A 21,268-nucleotide genomic window follows, 5' to 3' on the forward strand; every position below is an offset into this window, starting at 1 on the left:
TATACTATAACGAATGTAGTTTGTCGTGTATATACTACCAGCAAACTTAATTGTTTTAGAGACAGGCGCTTTAAACAAACCTATGAAACACCTATCACGTGTGGACAATGCCCCCAAAATCACGCGTTCTAGAAACCCGTTGCGTATTTTCCACACCTTGATGTGGACAAAATATATTAAAACAGATTACAATATTTAAGTCACACACACATAGGCCAAAATGTCTTATTGTCCTCGTATACTTTATTGAAACATCTCAACATTAGAAGATATCAATAAAAATGGTATCTGTATCGCTAAACGTAATAAAAGCGTATATGTTATTTTCTACAATGATGTAGATTTCCCATTTAAATATTGATATAACGCAAGTCTGATTCAATCAATCCGTCATCAGAAAGGTCACTAGTTGAGCCTTCACGTACGTTAAATTGATTCGAAAAGGTAGCTTTCTTACTTTGAGTTTGAAAACGTCATGCAGTGTCTGGTACCTCCATGTAGAGAAAGGAATTCACTATTGAACAAGAATATACTGTCACACATGTTCGTGTTTTCAACTCCTATTTAATTGTTGGGGTGTATCTTGTTCAAATATTCACAGTTAAGTGACATTTATGTGTAGTTGATTGTAAAAAATTTTTTATCTGAGAATTGCAGAATTATGCCTCTTTGTTTCCATTGATACTGTACATTATATAGGATGTTGCTGTGGCCAAACGTGTATTTTGAGGGCATTAGTTTATGTGGTCGAGTTCTTTTTTACTGGATTGTGATCGTAACTCTTTGAAGGCAACATCAGCATTAAAATGGTGCTGTCCTGTTGCTTCGGTTTCGTCGCCCTATTGCATGACATATACCGGGTAGCTTTGATGCTCAGCATTAAGTTAGCTCGGACATGTGGTTTCATAACCAGGGCGATTAAATCTTGTCTTAAAAATGACTTGCATCAAACAACAACAGCTCGTCAGATTTTGTTTTGATGGAAACACCTCGACGATGACTAAAGCTTTGTAGCATTCAGTGTTATTGTGTTTTCAGTAACAGTCACCTGACATTTGACCTCTTCTCACAATAATATGCGTGCTCTGAGTTACTTGTGTTTCAGTTTGTATATGTATTTTAGGCGGACAGACGGAATTGACGGATAGACAAAAGGCAAAACATATAACCAAGGGCGTTAACCAAGTTTCATGATCATATCTCATGTTGTTGTAGAGTTATTACAAAAAAACTTTTTTATTAACATTGGTATTACTATTGACCTCTGGTGAAAAACGAAGGTAGGACATAGTAACCACATAGCGCTTTATAAATACAGAGTTACCATATTATTATTTAGATAAGTGAATATCGAGCTACATGAAAACAAGTGACAACTACTCGTGTTATCAGTGTGTATATTTTTCTGTTCCACGAAACGATGTTAAATACTGATTTGAAATTTGAAATCCACGAAATTACGTTTGAACGATAAGTTGTTTTTTTAATTTGCAATCCACGAAATTACGTGTCAACGAATCAGTTTTTTTTTTTTTTTATTAAACCACGAAATTTCATACAGTCGAATTTCCATACGTTTACAGTAGTTTTGCGAATGTCCTGATAAGTTCCGAAGTAATCAATACGTTAACCTGAATATAACTACATGTAGTGTTTACTACGCAAACTATTTGTTTATCATTAACTATCAGTTCAAATACAATCATATCACTGCGCTCTTGGGTGAAATTCGTGACAGATTAAGGTCAGTTTTCGCCAGGCTGCATAGCGGGTTATTCAATATCTTTAGCCACTATCAATACAAAATACATGTACATCAACTATCATTTTATGTCGCATTTCATATAACGGATACAAAATGAACTCTTTAGTTTTTTTTCTCACGACAAACGGTAATTTTAGCAATTAACAGTACATTTGTATATTATTTCACTGAAAAAAAACATTTCACTGAAATATATATTATCGAGGTCTTGTGATGTGGGTGGATTGGATAAAACCCCACATGTCCATTATGGTGGCCATTAATGAATCTTACATGCAAAAGGATACGGCATTGAAACTCTCTTGTCAAGGAGAAAGTCGACCAACCTACTGCAAAGTTGGTTTCAAAACTCACACGAACTTTAAAATGTTATATGTTACATGTTCGCACCGACTTTGTAAATATATTTATTCGTAAGATGATTGTTTTCCCTTACTTTGGCTACAAGAGATCAATGTTTGCAGCATCTGTATCGAGAACCAGGTTGTTGCTATATGGTAAACGACCCTGAAGATTTGTTGAATTAGAGGGTCTTGCCCCTTGGTCTTTTAGTGTCATTAGAGAATCATATAATACCTTGCAATATAAAACTAAGTTTTTAATATATACACTTGACCACCTTTTCGCTATACCTCTTTTTCACTGCGGGGAATCACGTGGTTTTATTTTGATATGGAACACGGAAAATGGCGGCGTCATTGTCTCGGTAAGAGTAACGTTTTTGCTTCTCGTACTTAAATTCGAGATATTAGCTTGAAATGATGTAGCCTATCATATGCGAAATTGAAATCCGCGTCTAATGATATCTTACTTTTATAAATTAACTACCTACTTTTCTCATATACCCTTTGAATTTATTTCAAAGTGAATTATTTAAAATGATAGTTTTCACGGAATAAAGACATTGTGTCATATATTTCATAAAATAAACATAGGTCATACCATATTATTGCATGAGAAATTTGAGAAACATAATTTGGAAAATGTATGATATTCTGGACGGCTTACCACTTAATATGTAAATAAAAAAACGCGTAAATAAAAAATGATATGAATCACGGAATAAAATGTGTATGATATGTTTCACGTAACAATTGTTAAAGAGCTAGGTAAATATTACTTTTCAGACTTTGGTTGTGTCGAATTTGCGGCAAGGCTTTTCAAAGCGCCACAGTGTTAAGAGATCATGAAAGAAAACATACGGGGGTAGCGCCATACAAATGTTGTGGACGGATGTTCTACAGCAAAGCTAATTTAACAATACACAGGTAAGATGGTATTGTGAATATTAGGCATTTTCAGAAATATTGGTGAGAAAAACATTGTGTATTTAAGCACAGATGACTATTCCACCTCCAATTATATTTTAAAACTGAATATAGCCGATTGTACCGACACATTGCAACCAAAATTATTTCGAAATCGGTAAAATATTTACGTTGCCATTATTGTAATTGCTGATGATAGCCCTTGAGAAATGTACATACACATTGACAACGCACGGAATGTATACTCGATTGATACGAAGCATTTTTCGAAAAAGAAAACCAAAATCACCAGGTTTATTCGATTATGTTTGTCATTTATGATCAAAAAAACGTTTAGCATATTAAGATGGATCGATTTCAAGACAATGCTCAAACTTCGTTTCACCGTTTTTAGTGGCGGATGTGACAATATGCGTATCTACTAGAATGGCAAAAGTTTAAAAACATTCACAATTGATCAAGTTAAATCTGCTATTTTTTGCTTCATAAAACGATAAAATATGAAATACTTGACCAGTTGTTTAATGGTTACACAGCAATGTTTTGTATTGAACTACAGGAATGTGAGGCACCAAAGTCTAACGTGTAGATCTTTTGTTTTTTCTTGTATGTTTTCTTATGCACACTGGTCTTTTCTTTCATGTAGGTGCGCAGCACATAACAAAACTAAAGATTTTGCGTGCGAGACTTGTGGGAGATCATTCGCAATAATGGCAGACATAAGAACGTACATGACACATCATCAAGAAGCGACGTTTAAATGTGACACATGCGGACATCAAATGAATAGGAGAGACCAATATGATAATCACCTGGCTATGCATCTTGGGGCCAAGAATCATGCATGCAAATGCGGAAAGACATACACTCACAAGCCGAATTTGTATAGGCATCCGAAATGCAAACATGATACAAAGGGAATACTAATGCAGTTGCAAGTAATAATACGCCATCAGCTTAAGAAACTGCAACAAATTTTGACCCAATGTATAGTAAGTGATTCATTTCAATTGATCGCATAGATGCAATTTGTACACAGCCATATCGTGATGATTATCCTCAGGGAGAGTGATACGCTTTTGTTTATTATTTTAGTTTTTGAAGGTGATAATGGTGATTTTGTTGTGCTATGTTCTCATGATTAACACTGTGATTTAATTTAATTATCTGTGATATTGCTGATTAGTGAATACATAAACGCAAATCCATGTTTCCTATTATTTTTTTAAATAAATAAAGCAAAATAGCGTTTTGTTATTGTACAATCATTTAGAAACAGCAATTTATAAGACATCCAAGTTACGGCGGCAGTTTACATTTGAACAGCTTAACTTAGCCCACACCCTTTTGAACGTATAGAATTTAATCTTGCATATTGAGTACATGACAATGTTACAAAATTCGTTTGTATGCAACAAAATATATAATAACATGCCAGCATTAAATTGAAAACCTGTTCACCATTTGGATGAATATTCACATCACATTTCTTAGACATCAGTCAATATGCTGCATCGGCGGCTATGTCTCAAACTCTATAGCATGTGATAATAACTTAAACAACGCTTATATAAGACGTAGGAATGACAAACAATATGTGAATAAATTGTACCCTGATTTTGAATAGTTTTAACTTTTAATTTGTAAAGCAAACTGCCGTTTTTGAAAATTGTCAGATCAAAATTATTTCTTCTGCCATACTGTCTTTTATTTTCGTTAATTTATGCCCATCTTGTCAGCTGGCAGGATTTCTTCGCGTGTTTCCCAACGTAAACCGAAGGACCCGAGCTGTAAAGACGTCATTGAGGAAGACATTGGGCCCATCTTCTTTCTTCCCTTTTGATCTTTATTTCGTACACAGTCAAAACGCGTGTGCCTTCTACGCAGATTCTGTATTAACCTGGTGGCTCAAATACGATTTCCTCGGACTCTTCTGCAAGGTTGTAGAAGTGCGAGCGGCTCGTGCGGTAGGAGAGACATCTGCGAAAATTAAGCATAATACGCACATTAAACACAATGAACTAAGGTTAGATATTCCATTATTAAGATAAAACTTCAGTTAAGTGAAGAGAGGGTCGCGGTTAATTTATGTGTTAGAGTTTACGCCATTTTCAAAACATGGTCTATCATACGTACATGTATCACGGCTGCCAGTTAACCTAACCGCACTTTGTCCTGGGCTTTACCGGTACTAAGATCTAAAACATATACTAGTAACTGAGAAAATATCCGACGTTTTATTTTTCGCCTTTAGACAATACGTGAAACATATCATAGAATTAACGTGAAACATATCATAAATTTGTATTCCGTGAAAAATATCATTTTTGTTTTTTTTATTTATTATGCAGAAACTGCGATGTTTTCAGACTCTCAGACAATTTGTTTGTAATGTAAAGAAAATCTGGTATATATTTAAAAAGAAAAGGATTTGAGGAATGTCGATATTTTTCAAATGTGTAAAGAATTCATTTAAATCCGTGAAAACTATCCCTGTCATGCATTCGCATGTGGACGAATTCAAATGGTAAGCGAGAAAATTACTCAGTAATACATGAAATGTAAGGTACCATTACACGCCGAATTCGATTCCGCATATGATAGACTACATCTTAACAAGTTAAAATCAAACATTTAGGGACAATAAGAAAAAATAATACTCTTACCGAGACAATGACGCCGCCATTTTCCGTGTTCCATATCAAAATAAAACCACGTGATTCCCCGCAGTGTTTTTATTGTATACCGGTGTTTATCGGAAGAGTATTAAAGTATTGTTTAAAAACCCGTGTACTAGGTAAGATTGGTAAATGTTGTCGTAACATGTACGTCAAATTTGCTGTACGGTATTTATAGTTACACCACAGAATGCCCGTTTTGCTGTTTTCATATCGGCACAGGACCGGATCGCGAACAAAAAATGTCTCTACTGCGGGGAAGGGGGTGAATATATAATTATATTGGTTTTAAACCAGTGAGCATTTGTTTCTCAGTTATAAAGGTGTAAGGTATTTATGCAGCATTATTATGTGATAACGTATTTAACGCAATAGATTCTTCAACAGCGTTTAGTGCGTCAAATCGAACAAATTGATTCAACGAGTTCTATTAGTAACACTTATTTAAAAATTACACAGAGCGGCCTGCATGCCAAGCCGTAAAACGAGGACAATGACATAGTTCCACAACTCTGACCTGCAATCAAGCAAATAATTTAGCAGTTTTAGTACATCATTATTTTTCACAGAGAAACATCATGTATTAATTCATTTGTAGAAAAATATATTACAAACACAGCTCCATCATATAATTATTATGTTTCTTTGTATGTTTGATAAAATTCAGATTGGCTGTTATCTTCCAAATCAAAGCCACGTGGTTGAACATTCCCTATTTGATTAAAAAAAGTAAAAACAAACACAGTTCATAAACAAGAACCAAAAAATCCAAACAAGACCAGACTTTATTACTTCCACAATAAGCATTTCTAACTGACATATAAATAAACAAAATGTATAACATCGCTTACTCGTATACATATATGTATGTCCTCACATATCATTTCACTAACATTATTGTAAAATATGTATGAAATTCTACACTATTTTCATAGAATCACTTATATAAATCATATGCCTTCAAATATAAGTTCTCATACATATAGTATGAAATTACCAGATTTAATACTATAATGTCTACATTTGACATTATAATATTATGTATTTTCACATACAATACACATTTATAATGAGGATTTGTAATTACTGTTTATACTCTCACACATAATTTTCTAATATGACACCAGAAATGGAATATGAAATTTAACTGCAAGAAAATACACAAGTAATTAATATACCTGTTATTAATACTTAAGTAATTAAAATACCTGTTATTGAGGTATTATTTCATATCATATCAGGTATCAAAAAGATTTTTGTAAAACAACACTGTAACAAATTAGATAAGTATGTACATGTATTGTGCTCATCCATGTTATTTTGAATATTCATGACATTCGTCCACAAACTTTTACACTTCATCAAGACACAAATTGACAAGAACAAGAGATGTGTTTTTCAGAAACACAATGCCCCCTTCTGCGCTGCTTTGAAGGCATATATTTGACCTTTGACCTTGAAAGATGACCTTGACCTTAACCTTTCACCACTCAAAATGTGCAGCTCCATGAGATACACATGCATGCCAAATATCAAGTTGCTATCTGAAGCGACATAGAAGTTATGAGCATTTTTCGAAACCTAAACGCAAAGTGTGAAGGAAGGACAGAGAGACGGTTCGATCATTATATGCCCTCCTTTGGGGGCATAAAAAGCGCTAATAAACATAACAAGACCATGAAGAAAAGATTCTATGTGACTTGGTTCAAAAGGATATAAACTAATTTCATATTATAAACGCTTAATACTTTCCCATAAATCCAAATTACTTCATGAATAAAGTGTATGGTGTCAATGATTGTGACAAGAAAACTTTAAGTGCTTTGGACACAAGAATATGTATGCTGACACATGTACTGGTATTAGTAAGGTTGATGCCTTAATCAGGCTAAAATGTAACATAAATGGTGACAAACATTGGGTTGCTATTGCACTTTCAGCGCTTTGAGAATTTGTATCATGAATATTAAACAATATCGTAATTTGCACCAGCAAAATATGGAACACTGAATACATTTCCTTTTAAAGATGAAATGAAATGAGTTTGCGAAAATACCACTAAACACTTTCATATGATATACAAATACACAGGTATAAAACGTAATAAGGAACAAGAGCTGTCAGAGGACAGCCACTCGACTATTTGAGTGCTTGACAGTATAAAGACGCCATCATGGAGAAATTGTTCATATTCAATAATTTATTAGAGGATAACAAGAGCACCGCCTTGCGGGTGCAGACCGCTCATCTATTTTCTTTTTAAAGGTGAAGGGACTCTCAATTTCAATCACAAAGGAGGGAGGGTTGGAGTGAAGAGGGGTGTATAATAGGGGGTGTGGACATTTATTACATTATCTTCCAAAATGCGAAAAAAAAAATGCAAAAAAAATAAATTCGGGGGTGGGGGGGGGGGGTGAGGGGGAGGGGATTCTTGGGTGCGATGGTTGGATGGTATTTCAAAAATAAAATAATAAAAATAAATATTTGTTTTTTAACCGTTTCAAAAAAAAAAATTGGGGTGGGAGGTGGGGTGGGGGTGGGGTATAGTGTGAGGGTGTGGTGGTCATTTGTGAGGTGATCTAAAAAAATAAAAAAATTAGGGGGGGTATTCGGGGGGGGGGGGGATTCGGGGGGAGGGCACGGGGGATGGTTTGGGTGGAGTCTATTGTGATATGTCAGGTAAGAGTTGTTTTGTCAAAGTATCAATCAAATCTAATCATAAATAAAGAAGTTATGGCAATTTTAGCAAAATTTAATAATTTGACCTTGAGAGTCAAGGTCATTCAAAGGTCAAGGTAAAATTCAACTTGCCAGGTACAGTAACCTCATGATAGCATGAAAGTATTTGAAGTTTGAAAGCAATAGCCTTGATACTTTAGAAGTAAAGTGGATCAAAACACAATATTTAACCATATATTCAAAGTTACTAAGTCAAAAAAGGGCCATAATTCCGTAAAAATGACAACCAGAGTAATGCAACTTGTCCTTTTACTGTACCCTTATGAAAGTTTGCGAGTGTTCCAAGTATGAAAGCAATATCTATGATACTTTAGGGGTAAAGTGGACCAAAACACAAAACTTTACCAAATTTTCAATTTTCTAAGTATTCTGTCAAAATGCACGCCAGAGTTATCTAACTTTGCCTGCCCAGTCCCCTCATGATAGTAAGTAAGTGTACCAAGTTTGAATGCAATAGCATGGATACTTTCTGAGAAAAGTGGACCTAAACGCAAAACTTAACCGGCCGCCGACGCCAACGCCGACGCCAAGGTGATGACAATAGCTCATATTTTTTTTTCAAAAAATAGATGAGCTAAAAAAGGAAAAAAAAAAAATAATTTTTTGGGTGGGGGGCGGGTATGGGGGGGGGGTTAAGAGGGGGTATAATGTGGGGTGTGGTCATTTATAAGACGATCTTTCAAAAATTAAAAAATAATAAAAAAATATATAAAAAAATTGGGGGTAGGGGGGGGGGGGGGGTTAAGAGGGGGGGTATAATGTGGGGTGGGGTCATTTATTAGATGATCTTAAAAAAATAAAAAAGGGGAAAAAAAAGTATTAATAAAATCTGATCATAAATAAAGAAGTTATGACAATGTAAGCAAAATGTTCAAATTATTTAAGTACAAAAGGGGCAATAATTCTGTCAAAATGCTTGATACAGTTGTCTGCTCTTGTTTATAGGTTGGGGTCATGATGGTAAACAAGTATGCAAAATATGAAAGCAATATGTCAAGGGACACAGGAAAAAGTTGGGGTAGTACGCAAACTTAAACATAGATTTATCAATAATATGCATATTCTAAGTATAAAAGGGGCAATAATTCTGTCAAAATGCTTGATACAGTTGTCTGCTCCTGTTTATAGGTTGGGGTCATGATGGTAAACAAGTATGCAAACTATGAAAGCAATATGTCAAGGGACAGTGAAAATATTTGGGGTAGTACGCAAACTTTAACATTTGCACGCAAACGGACACGGGAACGGCAACGCCGACGCCGGGGTGAGTAGGATAGCTCCACTGTATATATTTCATATATAATAGTCGAGCTAAAAACGAGCATTCATGTTCACATCTATAAATACTGTGGCACGCATTAATATTAGAGAAAATGAAATGTTTTACTTTGTACAATAATGATTTTTTACAAAATTGAGTATGTGTTAATTGTGAGTGTTTTCACAATGTGTTCACCATACAAGTATCCTCACAGGAGGAAGATACAATATTTACACAGTCGTAAAAACCCACATAAGTGTCTTTAATAAGCCACTGGCTTTCAGAAGCTTTCAGAAGCTTTATTCTACACATTTAAGCTTTTAAAATTTGATATACAAATTACCATGTTTTTCATTTAAAGCATTTCTGAAAAATATAATTAAACAATATTTATTTAATACTTTTTCTTTCCCAATAATTTTAATCATAACAGTACTTTATTTTGAAGTAAGTAATAGTCGTTTGTTTTGTATCTTTACTTTAGTCCAATACTTTAGATGGTAACAAAATACAAACAGCACATTTTTTTCATAATAAAGGTAATTAAATTTCACCACATTAAATGCTATGTTTATTATACAAATAAAAGATTTTACTTAATTTATAACAATTAGTTTTTGTCTATGTTATGTTCTTCACACAAAATGAATAGCATGGCAGTTTTTAATAAATCTAGTTTACATTTTAAGTCAGTTGTACAATCATATATTTACCCATTCACCTTTCAAATTCAAATAAAATTTCACAAAACATAACTTCTTTAACATCAATATCTTACAGAGAAAAATATCTAGTCTATTTTCAAAACCATTTTTTAAGTATAGTATTTTTTAACAAAAACTCAACACAGCACAACATCCATTAACATGCTTTGAATTGATCTGTTTAACAAAACAGACATGATAAACAATACTACATAAAGAAATCTGGCAAACGAAAAAACCCATGAACACAAGTGAAGTGAAGAAAACAACCTATGAAACATCTATGAAACAAGAGACATAATTGTCACAAAACCAGGTTTTCATTTTGAAAAAAAAAAGTCTGATAAAGGGAGACAACTCAAACTGAACTGATTGTTCATAGTTACCCCCCTTGTTTCAAAATAAATCTACTTTTAGTCATTGCGACCTTGACCTTGGAGATATTCACATTCTTTCGTGCGACACACCATCCAATGATGGTGAACAAATGTGCCAATGATTTTAAAATCTCACAATGAATGACATAGTTATGGCCCGGGCAAGCTCATTTATGGCCATTTTTTACCTTTGAACTCAAATGTGACCTTTACCTTGGAGATATTGACGTAATTCTTTCGCGCGACACTCCATCTAATGATGGTGAACAAATGTGCCAAATGATGTGAAAATCTCACAATAAACGACAAAGTTATGGCCCAGACAAGCTTGTTCTGCCCGCCCGCCCGCCCACCCGCCGATATTCGCCAATCTAATAACCAGTTTTTTCCTTCGGAACACCTGGTTTAAAAGTGTGATTCACAAAACAACATGCAGTATGAAAAATATCTTTAGTATATCCTATTTAATCAAACGTTTAAGTAAAATATTGAGAAAAAAAATAAATCTTTGCTTAAATGATTTATTCTCAATTAGTGGTACACAATTCAAATTTGAAAACAGAAATTGCATAATCTGTTTCAAGATACAATACATACTGGTAAGTATTTTTTATAAGGTTGAAATATAGTATTGGGTATTCTAAAACAAAGTTTACACAAAAGACTATAAGAATTCAACTTTATTCAACTGACATGGCAAGCTAAGTTATTTCTTAGATCTTCCAATGTATGGTCAAGTGATAAAGCAGTAAAGCACTTAATTGACAATAAACAGCTGTACTTTGACTTATGACCTATATAGTTGACCTTGACCTTGAAGATAGTCATGTGGTTCTTGTGCATTACACACAGTAAAGTATACATTACTGAAGAGTTTTATGAAATGTGATCCAGAGTAACTCGAAGTGTTTTGGACATAACCAGAAATGATCTACAGTTACATGGTGACAAACCTTATAACCTAATAATGTTTTTTTAAACAAATATTGCCGAGATTCAAATTTCCATTAACAAAGATGACAATTTCTCTAAAACACCACCACAACCTTATACCAGCTTAAAACTTTGCGTGCAAACAACCTGGTTCCAATGTCATGGCTATATATATTTTATTTGCTTGAGCTGCTAACATACTGCTTAATCAAGACAGGTTCAGTTTGTCATGTTGAGTTGAAGGCTGAAACCAGACTTAGAAGAACTTTGTTCAAGAATCTGAGCCCAGCTGTAAGCCATCTCTAAACTTTACATTCAAAAACCAATACTGCTCACCCATGTACAATAAGAGTATATTGTCATACTACAGTTTAACCTTTTCCCACTCAGAAGCACAGTCAACGTCTATGTGCAAACAGCAAACAGCCAGTAACTTACAGTCTGTTCAGGTTTTATGCTGTTTGCTGCTCATTAGTAACTAATGGTTGGAAATGAAGCCTTCAAAAAATTGAATTTTGTAATAAAGGTCTTAAATTACATTTAACTTTCTAAGGGACAACAAATGCGTAAAAATATGTATCTATGTGGTAAAGGGTTAAGTCCAATTTCTGTACAGAAATACAATATGCCCATATCATCATGTACAGAAATACAATATTCCCATCTCATCATGTACAGAAATACAATATTTCCATATAATGTACAGATATACAATATTCCCATATCATCATGTACAGAAATACAATATTCCCATATCATCATGTACAGAAATACAATATTCCCATATCATCATGTACAGAAATACAATATTCCCATATCATCACTTCAGTCTTCATAACAAGACCTCTTTACCAGAATTTTCACATTTCTGGAAATACTTGGTTCAGAGAACACATTCAAGACAACGTGTCTCACATTTCTTGCACATTTTTGATGCTTTATTATATAATAAGCAGGTTTTGAAATAAATTAAAATTCAAACAAACTCAAATTTCTCCATTGACAGAGATGTTGTCTCATTACAAATAAGTTTTACATTTGTGCTCACAAAGTGTTTTGAAACAAGTAAACTAATTAGTAAACAATTCTAACAAAAGCAAATGTCAAAAGATGTGTATTTTTCCAGAATGCTATATATTTCCAATGTTCACATTTTCTCTAGTTCATACAAGATTCAAAACTGTGTTCAAACGACCAAACCTACAGACAAATATTGAAAATAAGCACTTTCTCAACAAAATGCGCTCAAGTATTTATAAACAATGAAACAAAGATGAGACGTTTATTGCTGTCATGACAACAAGCTGCGAAGATGAATGAAGCACCTTTGAGATTCAGATCTTCTTGAAATGAGACGCCCATAAATACTGGCCTCTCCCGTCAGTTTCTGAAATAACACATTTTCACATATGAAGACATTTTGTTTTGCCAACCATTCTGTATCATAAATATCAACAGTTTTATTTTGAATGCGATTTTTCAAAAGATGCTGGATGTATTTCACTGGAACCTTTACATTTTGTGCCTCAATATGTTTTCCATGATTTTACTTATAGTATTTTTTAAACCTGGAGTTAATGATTATTTGGGCTTCAGACCCGTATTAGAAGGTACAAACAATTTACACAATTAAACAACTTTCAGGTCACAAAAGTGGATATGGTGTGGTACTAGCCACTAGTTGGTCATGCACTCAATCCTCACTGTGAAAGATGCTAAGTAATGGTTCTACCCAGGAAGAGCGTTTCAAATAGCCTGAGGCTTTTGATGCAATCGTGCTAAAATAAACAAGAGCTGTGTTTGTTAAACACAATGCCACCTTCTGTGCTTTGAAGCCATATATTTGACCTTGAAGGATGACCTTGACCTTTCACCACTCAAAATGTGTAGCTCCATGAGATACACATGCATGCCAAATATCAAATTGCTATCTTCAATATTGCAAAATGTATGACCAAGGTAAAAATTTTGGGACAGAATGACAGACAGATAGGCCAAAAACAATATACCCCAGATCATTCGCTCTGGGGGCATAAAAAGGTTAACACTTAACAACGTACATAGAGCCTCAAAGGGCAGGGTCCGTTGCAAACTGAGAGCATCTTTCAGCATCAGATCCCTTAGGGCCCACAGGGCGTCAGTGACGCTACCATGGTTACCAGCCCCTTGGGCGAGCCAGTGCCCGGGTAGACGGGACTCGTCTGGGCATGGCGTGTTCTCCGGGGTCGCCGTGAAAGTCTTCTCCCATTCCGTGATAGTCTGACTCTCTGCGTTGAGGCCTTCTATGTACCTGTAGTGGAATGAATGCCTGAATAACAGTGCATCAGTGTTTAGTTATTTCTATGTTTTTAGGATGTGTTTCCCGTCTTTAAAACGGTAAGAAACAGGAACTTGTGTTCCAGTCCCTCTCTTGCAAGTCTCCATTATAATAATTTCAAAACAAAATTATACATCCATAAATATAGTCTTGACATTGAAAGCAATAAAACCAGCTAGAAGATGAGACATTACACCCCTGCAATAAGCAATTAAAAGTAGACAGTTTGCGGCAGTTTTCTTGTACTTACTTCAAATATGCCTCTGAATGTAGGAGCCGCTGTGTGCGAGGGGGGACCGTAACGAACATCGGGGAGGGGGGCCGGGGTGGGGGAGGTGGTGGGGCCATCTGCTGTTGACCTGAAAACAAGACATCATGACCGTGGTAACCAAAATTTTAAAATGTATGTCAAATATTGACAGAATCTTTAAAATGTTAATGCAAACGTTTTTGTTAAAATTCTACTTGCCTTACAGCTTCAAAGATATCCAAATGTTGATTCTAGGCCTACATCAACAGGCAATAAATTTCAACCCCATACCTTTCCCAGTTGTAGTAAAATATCAAAAATGCATAATCTATACTCTTATTTCATGTGTAATTAATGTGAATTCTACAAATAAACAATAAAGCAGCAAATAATAATGGAAAATGTCATTCAAACAATAAAACACAAACTAAAGAATAATCAGAAGTGCAGCGTGCTACACAAGAGCAGTACATTGCCAAAATGAAAACATTTAGTGATAATGCAACACATTTAAATAATGTCCAACACGATTAGTATAAGTTAGTGTGCAAATCATATAACGAGCATATAATCAGGCAATGCCCTGGATTACATACATATAATACATGCATTATCATTCATATGTAATGAACAGATATACCATTTACATTCAATCAGGACAAAGTTTTCTCTCATATCTAACTTACCTTTCCCTGCGTTCATTTCTCCATGTTCTTGCTAAGTGTAGTTTTCAATTTCTTCCATCATTGAATGTAATATAACTTACACTTCACAAAATGCCATAACATTGATTAAAATCTTCAATTATTTCTGATTATTATTTGCCAGAAAATAGCAATAGGAACACTGTTTTCTTTCAGTGGCTGTCTGAATTACGAATTTAATTTGAGCTGCTACCGGTATGTACTCTGCGTCTGCCCTTAGTTTTGCACTGACATTACTTACACATATTTGAAAAACGTCCAAGCTTTGTTTAACTGTACGAAAAGTAACCCGGACTGAACTACCTTTCCCCTTGTGCTATTGTTAGTCTGGAGTTAGTTCATTTTCAGCAGTAATTACCTGGATTTCACTCCCTTGCCCCTTGTGCTAATGTTAGTCTGGAGTTAGTTCATTTTCAGCAATAGTTACCTGGAGTTCACTCCCTTGCCCCTTGTGCTAATGTTAGTCTGGAGTTAGTTCATTTTCAGCGATAGTTACCTGGAGTTCACTCCCTTGCCCCTTGTGCTAATGTTAGTCTGGGGTTAGTTATTTTCAGCAATAGTTACCTGGAGTTCACTCCCTTGCCCCTTGTGCTAATGTTAGTCTGGAGTTAGTTCATTTTCAGCAATAGTTATCTGGAGTTCACTCCCTTGCCCCTTGTGCTAATGTTCGTCTGGAGTTAGTTCATTTTCAGCAATAGTTACCTGGAGTTCACTCCCTTGCCCCTTGTGCTAATGTTAGTCTCAATAGTTACCTGGAGTTCACTCCCTTGCCCCTTGTGCTAATGTTAGTCTGGAGTTAGTTCATTTTCAGCAATAGTTACCTGGAGTTCACTCCCTTGCCCCTTGTGCTAATGTTAGTCTGGAGTTAGTTCATTTTCAGCAATAGTTACCTGGAGTTCACTCCCTTGCCCCTTGTGCTAATGTAAGTCTGGAGTTAGTTCATTTTCAGCAATAGTTACCTGGAGTTCACTCCCTTTCCCCTTGTGCTATTGTTAGTCTGGAGTAAGTTCATTTTCAGCAATAGTTACCTGGAGTTCAATCCCTTGCCCCTTGTGCTAATGTTAGTCTGGAGTTAGTTCATTTTCAGCAATAGTTACCTGGAGTTCACTCCCTTGCCCCTTGTGCTAATGTTAGTCTGGAGTTAGTTCATTTTCAGCAATAGTTACCTGGAGTTTACTCTCTTGTCCCTTATACTATTGTTATTTAGAAGTTAGTTCCCATTCACCATCCCTTATACTATTGTTATTTAGAAGTTAGTTCCCATTCACCCATGTATATTAGTCAGGAGTTAATTCCAAATCACCAATGTGTGTTAGTCAAGAGGTAAGTTTCCCTGCACCATGTTTGAAAACTAGTTTTCCTCCACGCAAAGTTACAAGTTACAGTAAATTGGTTTATTTGTGGTTTTCTCACAATATTATACTGTTATAAAGTTCAAGACATAAATGCAGTTCAAAATTTGGGAAAATAAAAACTAATACATCAACAGACTGTAATTCAAAACACACGGAACTTAGAGACTCGATGGAAAATGTCAAACGCTAATATGAAGAAAACAAGACCTGTTTGTAAAACATAATGCCCCTCTACTGCACTTTGAATATTGACCGCAGTAAAGCAAGAAAATACATATTTTCCAAAGCACTTATGCAAGTGATTGTGTATTTTTCGTATTTAACAGAGGCAATAATATCACGTAATACCATTAGAGTAAGCAATTATTTGGCTCATGCTTCAAATCATTTGGTTCATATTAGTTTCTTTTTTGACATTTTATATCAGTACTTTCTTCCTCATTGAGGCTGAGAAATCAAGATCAGGGCAAAATGCAGATTTTGGATTGCAATATTTTCTGTGGCTTTAAAATGCTATTTGTTTTGACTGCTACAGGCCCTACTAACAGGCATAACAACTATGGCTGTCTTTAATTTGACTCGTCTTGCCGGAGCAACAACAAAGGGCCCTGGTCACACAAAATGGAAATGCTTTGGAGTTTACGTAAGTAAAGTGAAAATAAAGATTTGTACTCCTTATTTTGCAAAACTGTCAACGATTTACCTTGAAAGCATGTTCTGAAAGGGATAACTTGCTAAATTCTGTTTTTATTTTGAAATGTCAATATAATTGAGTTGCGTTCTGAGAAAACTGGGCATAGTGCATGTGCGTACAGTGTTGTCCCAGATTAGCCTATGCAATCCGCACAGGCTAATCAGGGACGACACTTTCCGACTTAACAAGATTTTCGGTAAGAAGGGACTTCCTTTAAATGAAAAATACCATAAAAGCGGAAAGTGTCGCCACAGGCTAATAAGGGACGACACTTTACGCACATGCATTATGCCCAGTTTTGTCAGAACACGACACAATTGATTTGCGGCGGAGGAAGACTAAGTGAGCAGGAAACTTCTAGCCCGCTACAATTACCTGGCTGCAATGCAGATATAAGACCTGGCTGACCCGCATGCATGCCGGGATGCAAGCCCGGATGGGGACCCGGACTCCCGGGGTAAGGGCCCATTTGAGCCCCATGGGGCTGAGCTGGGGTCGGCCCGTATGATATAGGAGTCATACCCGGATATGGCTGCCCAGGCCGGACGAGTGCACCCGGGGCTCCCGGGCTTTGATATTGTCCCGGACCCAGGGCGGGAAATTGAGGTCGTTGAGTCATGGGTGCGCCAGAGTTCATCATGCCCGGGCGTTGTCCACCTGGCGACATGAACTGACCTTGCAAAAACCAAACCAGGCAGGACTCAAACTCATGCAACATGAAAATTATATGCAGAACAGAATATGCATGTAATGAATACATTCGCGGGGCTCTTTTCCAATCCATAGAGGAGGGGTTACTTAAGGTGTTTTCATCTCAGAAAACAACCTTAAGATATTGCAGTTGTCCCATAAAATTGTCTGATTCAAGGTTTTTCATTCAATACAAAAAATCGCAGAACAGCCTAAAATATAAACTTGTATTGTTTCTTCAAAAAGCAAAAAGTCCCACCTCCAAAAAATTGGTAAAAAGCCCTGTTTTTAACAAAACTATGAATGATGATGCAATGCTAATAATAAATAGGTCAAAGTGCAAATAAATAGGTCGATATGCATAAACATACGCAATAATGAATACAGATGGGTAAAATGCAAATTAATAGATTCAAGGCAATATATAAAGATCAATGAATACAGTAAAACATGACATACAAAACAGATACATTTTTTATTTGTACATGGCAAGAGGAGAAAAGTGGCCTAATATCTCTCTCTAAGTACATAACTATCTCAAACTTCACAAAAAACATGAACCATGAATCTGAAAAAAACATGAATGCACCCAACCTCATACTGTACTAATAGTTTGCCAATATTAAACTGATCTCGTGAACTGATCAAGCATACATTATGTTTATGAAGTACACCCAAGCTTCTTATTCTTCTATCTTCTTGAACAAGCTTCACTGGTTTAACCCTTTATCACTGAGATACGTATTTTGAGTCCCATAGAAAGTTACATTTAATTAAATACCTGTCTTTACTAAATTCAAGTTTTAAAGGCTTCATTTTCAACCCTTGGTTACTGATGAGCAGCAAACATCATAAAACCTAAACAGACTGCGAGTTACTAGCAGGCTGTTCTGGTTTTATGCTGGTTGCAAAAGCCATTTTCACTGCTTTTTATGGGGAAAAGGGTTCATGATGTTATTACAATATATCCATTGTGAAAAGCTTTAATCAATGTAATACATTTCCAGCATGGAAACCAATGTATTCATTTTAAAACTACTTTAAAGATATGCATCACGGTTAGTGTTGAGTGAATGTTGTTGAGCTTTACCTTAAAGGGCAAACTGTTAACAAATGATAAATTTACAAATAAATTCCCCTAAAAGATGAGAAAACAAAATTAAGAAGACTGCCACAATGGAATTTTGAGTCATATTTTTGTTTAACTCTGCATAATTGATCATAAGGTAAACTTTCCTATTTGCATGATGAACATGTCCCATCAAGTTATAAACTGACCAATAAAGTGCTTGTGATATAATCACAAGGTTTTATTTTTATTTGGACACTTTAGATATACAATGCTCATATTCTTTGCAACTAAGGAGCTGAATACACAAAGCAAAGCAATTATTGATTAAGGTTACAATGCACTAACAAACCAGAATATATCAAACAAAACAGGTTACATCATACTAACAAGACAGTTTAATTGTTAATGGGTTGAAATGCTAATGCCAAACTGTTTAATATTCTAGTAGAAGTTTCATGCCAAAAACATGCATTCTAAGGTGGCAAAACATGTGTTCAACATCTTGAAATAGATATTGTAAACAAGAGTGCCAAACTGTCTCATGATACGCCTGTTTGAAGGTTTTGGACAACTTGATAACTTTACCATGAGCCATATTTAAACTTGACCTACATATCATCTAGACACAACTTCTGACCAAATTTGGTGAAGATCAGATGAAAACTACTTCAATTAGAGAGCGGACACCATGCTAAATGCTTGAAATGCACTAAGTGACCTCGTGACCTAGTTTTTGACCCAGCATGACCCATATTCGGACTTGACCTAGATATTGTCTAGGCACAACTTTTGACCAAATTTTGTGAAGATCGGATGAAAACTACTTCAATTAGAAAGCGGACACCATGCTAAATGCTTGAAATGCACTAAGTGACCCTGTGACCTAGTTTTTGACCCGGCATGACCCATATTCGAACTTGACCTAGATATTGTCTAGATACAACTTCCGACCAAGTTTGATGATTATCAGATGAAAACTACTACTATTAGAGAGCGGACAACATGCTTGAAATGCACTAAGAGACCCCGTGACCTAGTTTTTGACCTGGCATAACCCATAGTCGAACTTGACCTAGATATTGTCCAGATACAACTTCTGACCAAGTTTGGTGAAGATCGGATGAAAACTACTCCAATAAGAGAGCGGACACCATGCTAAATGCTTGAAATGCACTAAGTGACCCTGTGACCTAGCTTTTGACCCTGCATGACCCATATTCGAACTTGACCTAGATATTGTCTAGATAAAACTTCTGACCAAGTTTAGTGAAGTTTGGATGAAAACTATTTGAATTAGAGAGCAGACACTGCTGTGGACGCCTGACCGCCCACCCACCCGCCGGCCGCCAAGGTGAAACTACAATACGTCCCGTTTTTTTTAATTAAAAAGCATGAAAAATCATAGTCAAACAAGTATGTATTTTTTACACATTAGGGTGTTACATTATCAAATATTGGCTTGTCAAGTGTTCATAAACCAAGATGAATGACAAAATAGTACAAATATGCATTATAAATGAAAACAAAACTTTGCTAACCCATGACATAGATGCTAAAAAACATGATTCACTAATGAAACAGGAAATTCTATTGGTTAACTTGGTTAACATAATTCCAACAACGAATCAGGAAGCTGGTAAAAACTACATGCTGCATTGAACACATTAACCCAAATATATGCTTTATCATTATTGATTTATTTGCCCATGTTAAAGGGACTGTCAACCACGACGACGAAGAAAAGAAAAGTTGTAAAGTACCGTATTTTTTGTACAATTATTAGTTTATATTGATTAAAATATTACGACTGGTAAATTACATTATTTGAAAAAAGTTGATAAGTTTTCATATTTTCAGTATATTCGATAATAAATTTTACAGGGTATGTATACCAGGTAAGTACCAGTTAACTATAAACAACCCCAGTAGATTGATCACCATCTTCACGTGGTAAATCCAGGAATGCAAATTGTGAATGCGTAGTGAATTGTAAACATTTCATATATAAAATGATCAATCTACTTGCCTTAGTTATAGTGTGTATATCGTTATGTCACCTATTTTCGCGATGTACTTTCGATTTCACGTTGCAGAATTTTATTACCAAATATACTGAAAATATGAACTTTTTTCAAGTAATGTAATATACCAGTCGTGAAATTTTAATCAATATAAACTAATAATTGTAAAAAATACAGTATTTTAGAACTTTTCTTTTTTTCGTCATTCCTGGTTGACAGTCCCTTTAAAAAGTCAAAGACAGAAAGTTGGTAAATGTCAAGGTAAAAATAAGTTATGGTTGATGTGGGTATATTGCTAGTATTCAAAGACATCATCCATACATCTATGCTTTGTTGCACACAAGTAGCAGGGCTGTGATTGAGGCAAAGTCAGAGGGGAGGAAAATTCTGTTGACTGATTTTGACTACGCGAATGGCGCTCATAACTCAATGACAAACAT

General features: G+C 35.3%; 1 protein-coding gene and 2 long non-coding RNA genes across 3 annotated transcripts in view; 1 reads left to right on the plus strand and 2 right to left on the minus strand.

Annotated features, from left to right (window-relative positions):
- The first annotated feature begins 2,332 nt into the window (after positions 1 to 2,332).
- Positions 2,333 to 4,280, plus strand: LOC127831811 (uncharacterized). Its single transcript, XR_008026507.1, has 3 exons — positions 2,333 to 2,471; positions 2,893 to 3,033; positions 3,680 to 4,280. It is a non-coding gene; the product is annotated as an uncharacterized LOC127831811 (long non-coding RNA).
- Positions 4,281 to 4,286: 6 nt separating this feature from the next.
- On the minus strand, positions 4,287 to 5,835 carry LOC127831810 (uncharacterized). The gene is made up of 3 exons (XR_008026506.1): positions 5,700 to 5,835; positions 5,170 to 5,231; positions 4,287 to 5,013 (listed from the first exon to the last, which is right to left on the minus strand). It is a non-coding gene; the product is annotated as an uncharacterized LOC127831810 (long non-coding RNA).
- A 3,356-nt stretch (positions 5,836 to 9,191) lies between these two features.
- Positions 9,192 to 21,268, minus strand: part of LOC127880974 (protein polybromo-1-like) — a 117,629-nt gene continuing 105,552 nt past the window's right edge. The window contains exons 42-45 of the mRNA XM_052428490.1: positions 17,421 to 17,720; positions 14,293 to 14,401; positions 13,786 to 14,015; positions 9,192 to 13,112 (exon numbers count right to left, since the gene is read on the minus strand). Of these exons, the coding sequence (XP_052284450.1) occupies positions 13,111 to 13,112; positions 13,786 to 14,015; positions 14,293 to 14,401; positions 17,421 to 17,720 (641 nt within the window). The 3' untranslated portion in view covers positions 9,192 to 13,110. The remainder of the gene's footprint in view (positions 13,113 to 13,785; positions 14,016 to 14,292; positions 14,402 to 17,420; positions 17,721 to 21,268) is intronic.

Source organism: Dreissena polymorpha, chromosome 5 (assembly GCF_020536995.1).
Source record: "Dreissena polymorpha isolate Duluth1 chromosome 5, UMN_Dpol_1.0, whole genome shotgun sequence".
In the NCBI taxonomy this organism is placed as follows: domain Eukaryota; kingdom Metazoa; phylum Mollusca; class Bivalvia; order Myida; family Dreissenidae; genus Dreissena; species Dreissena polymorpha.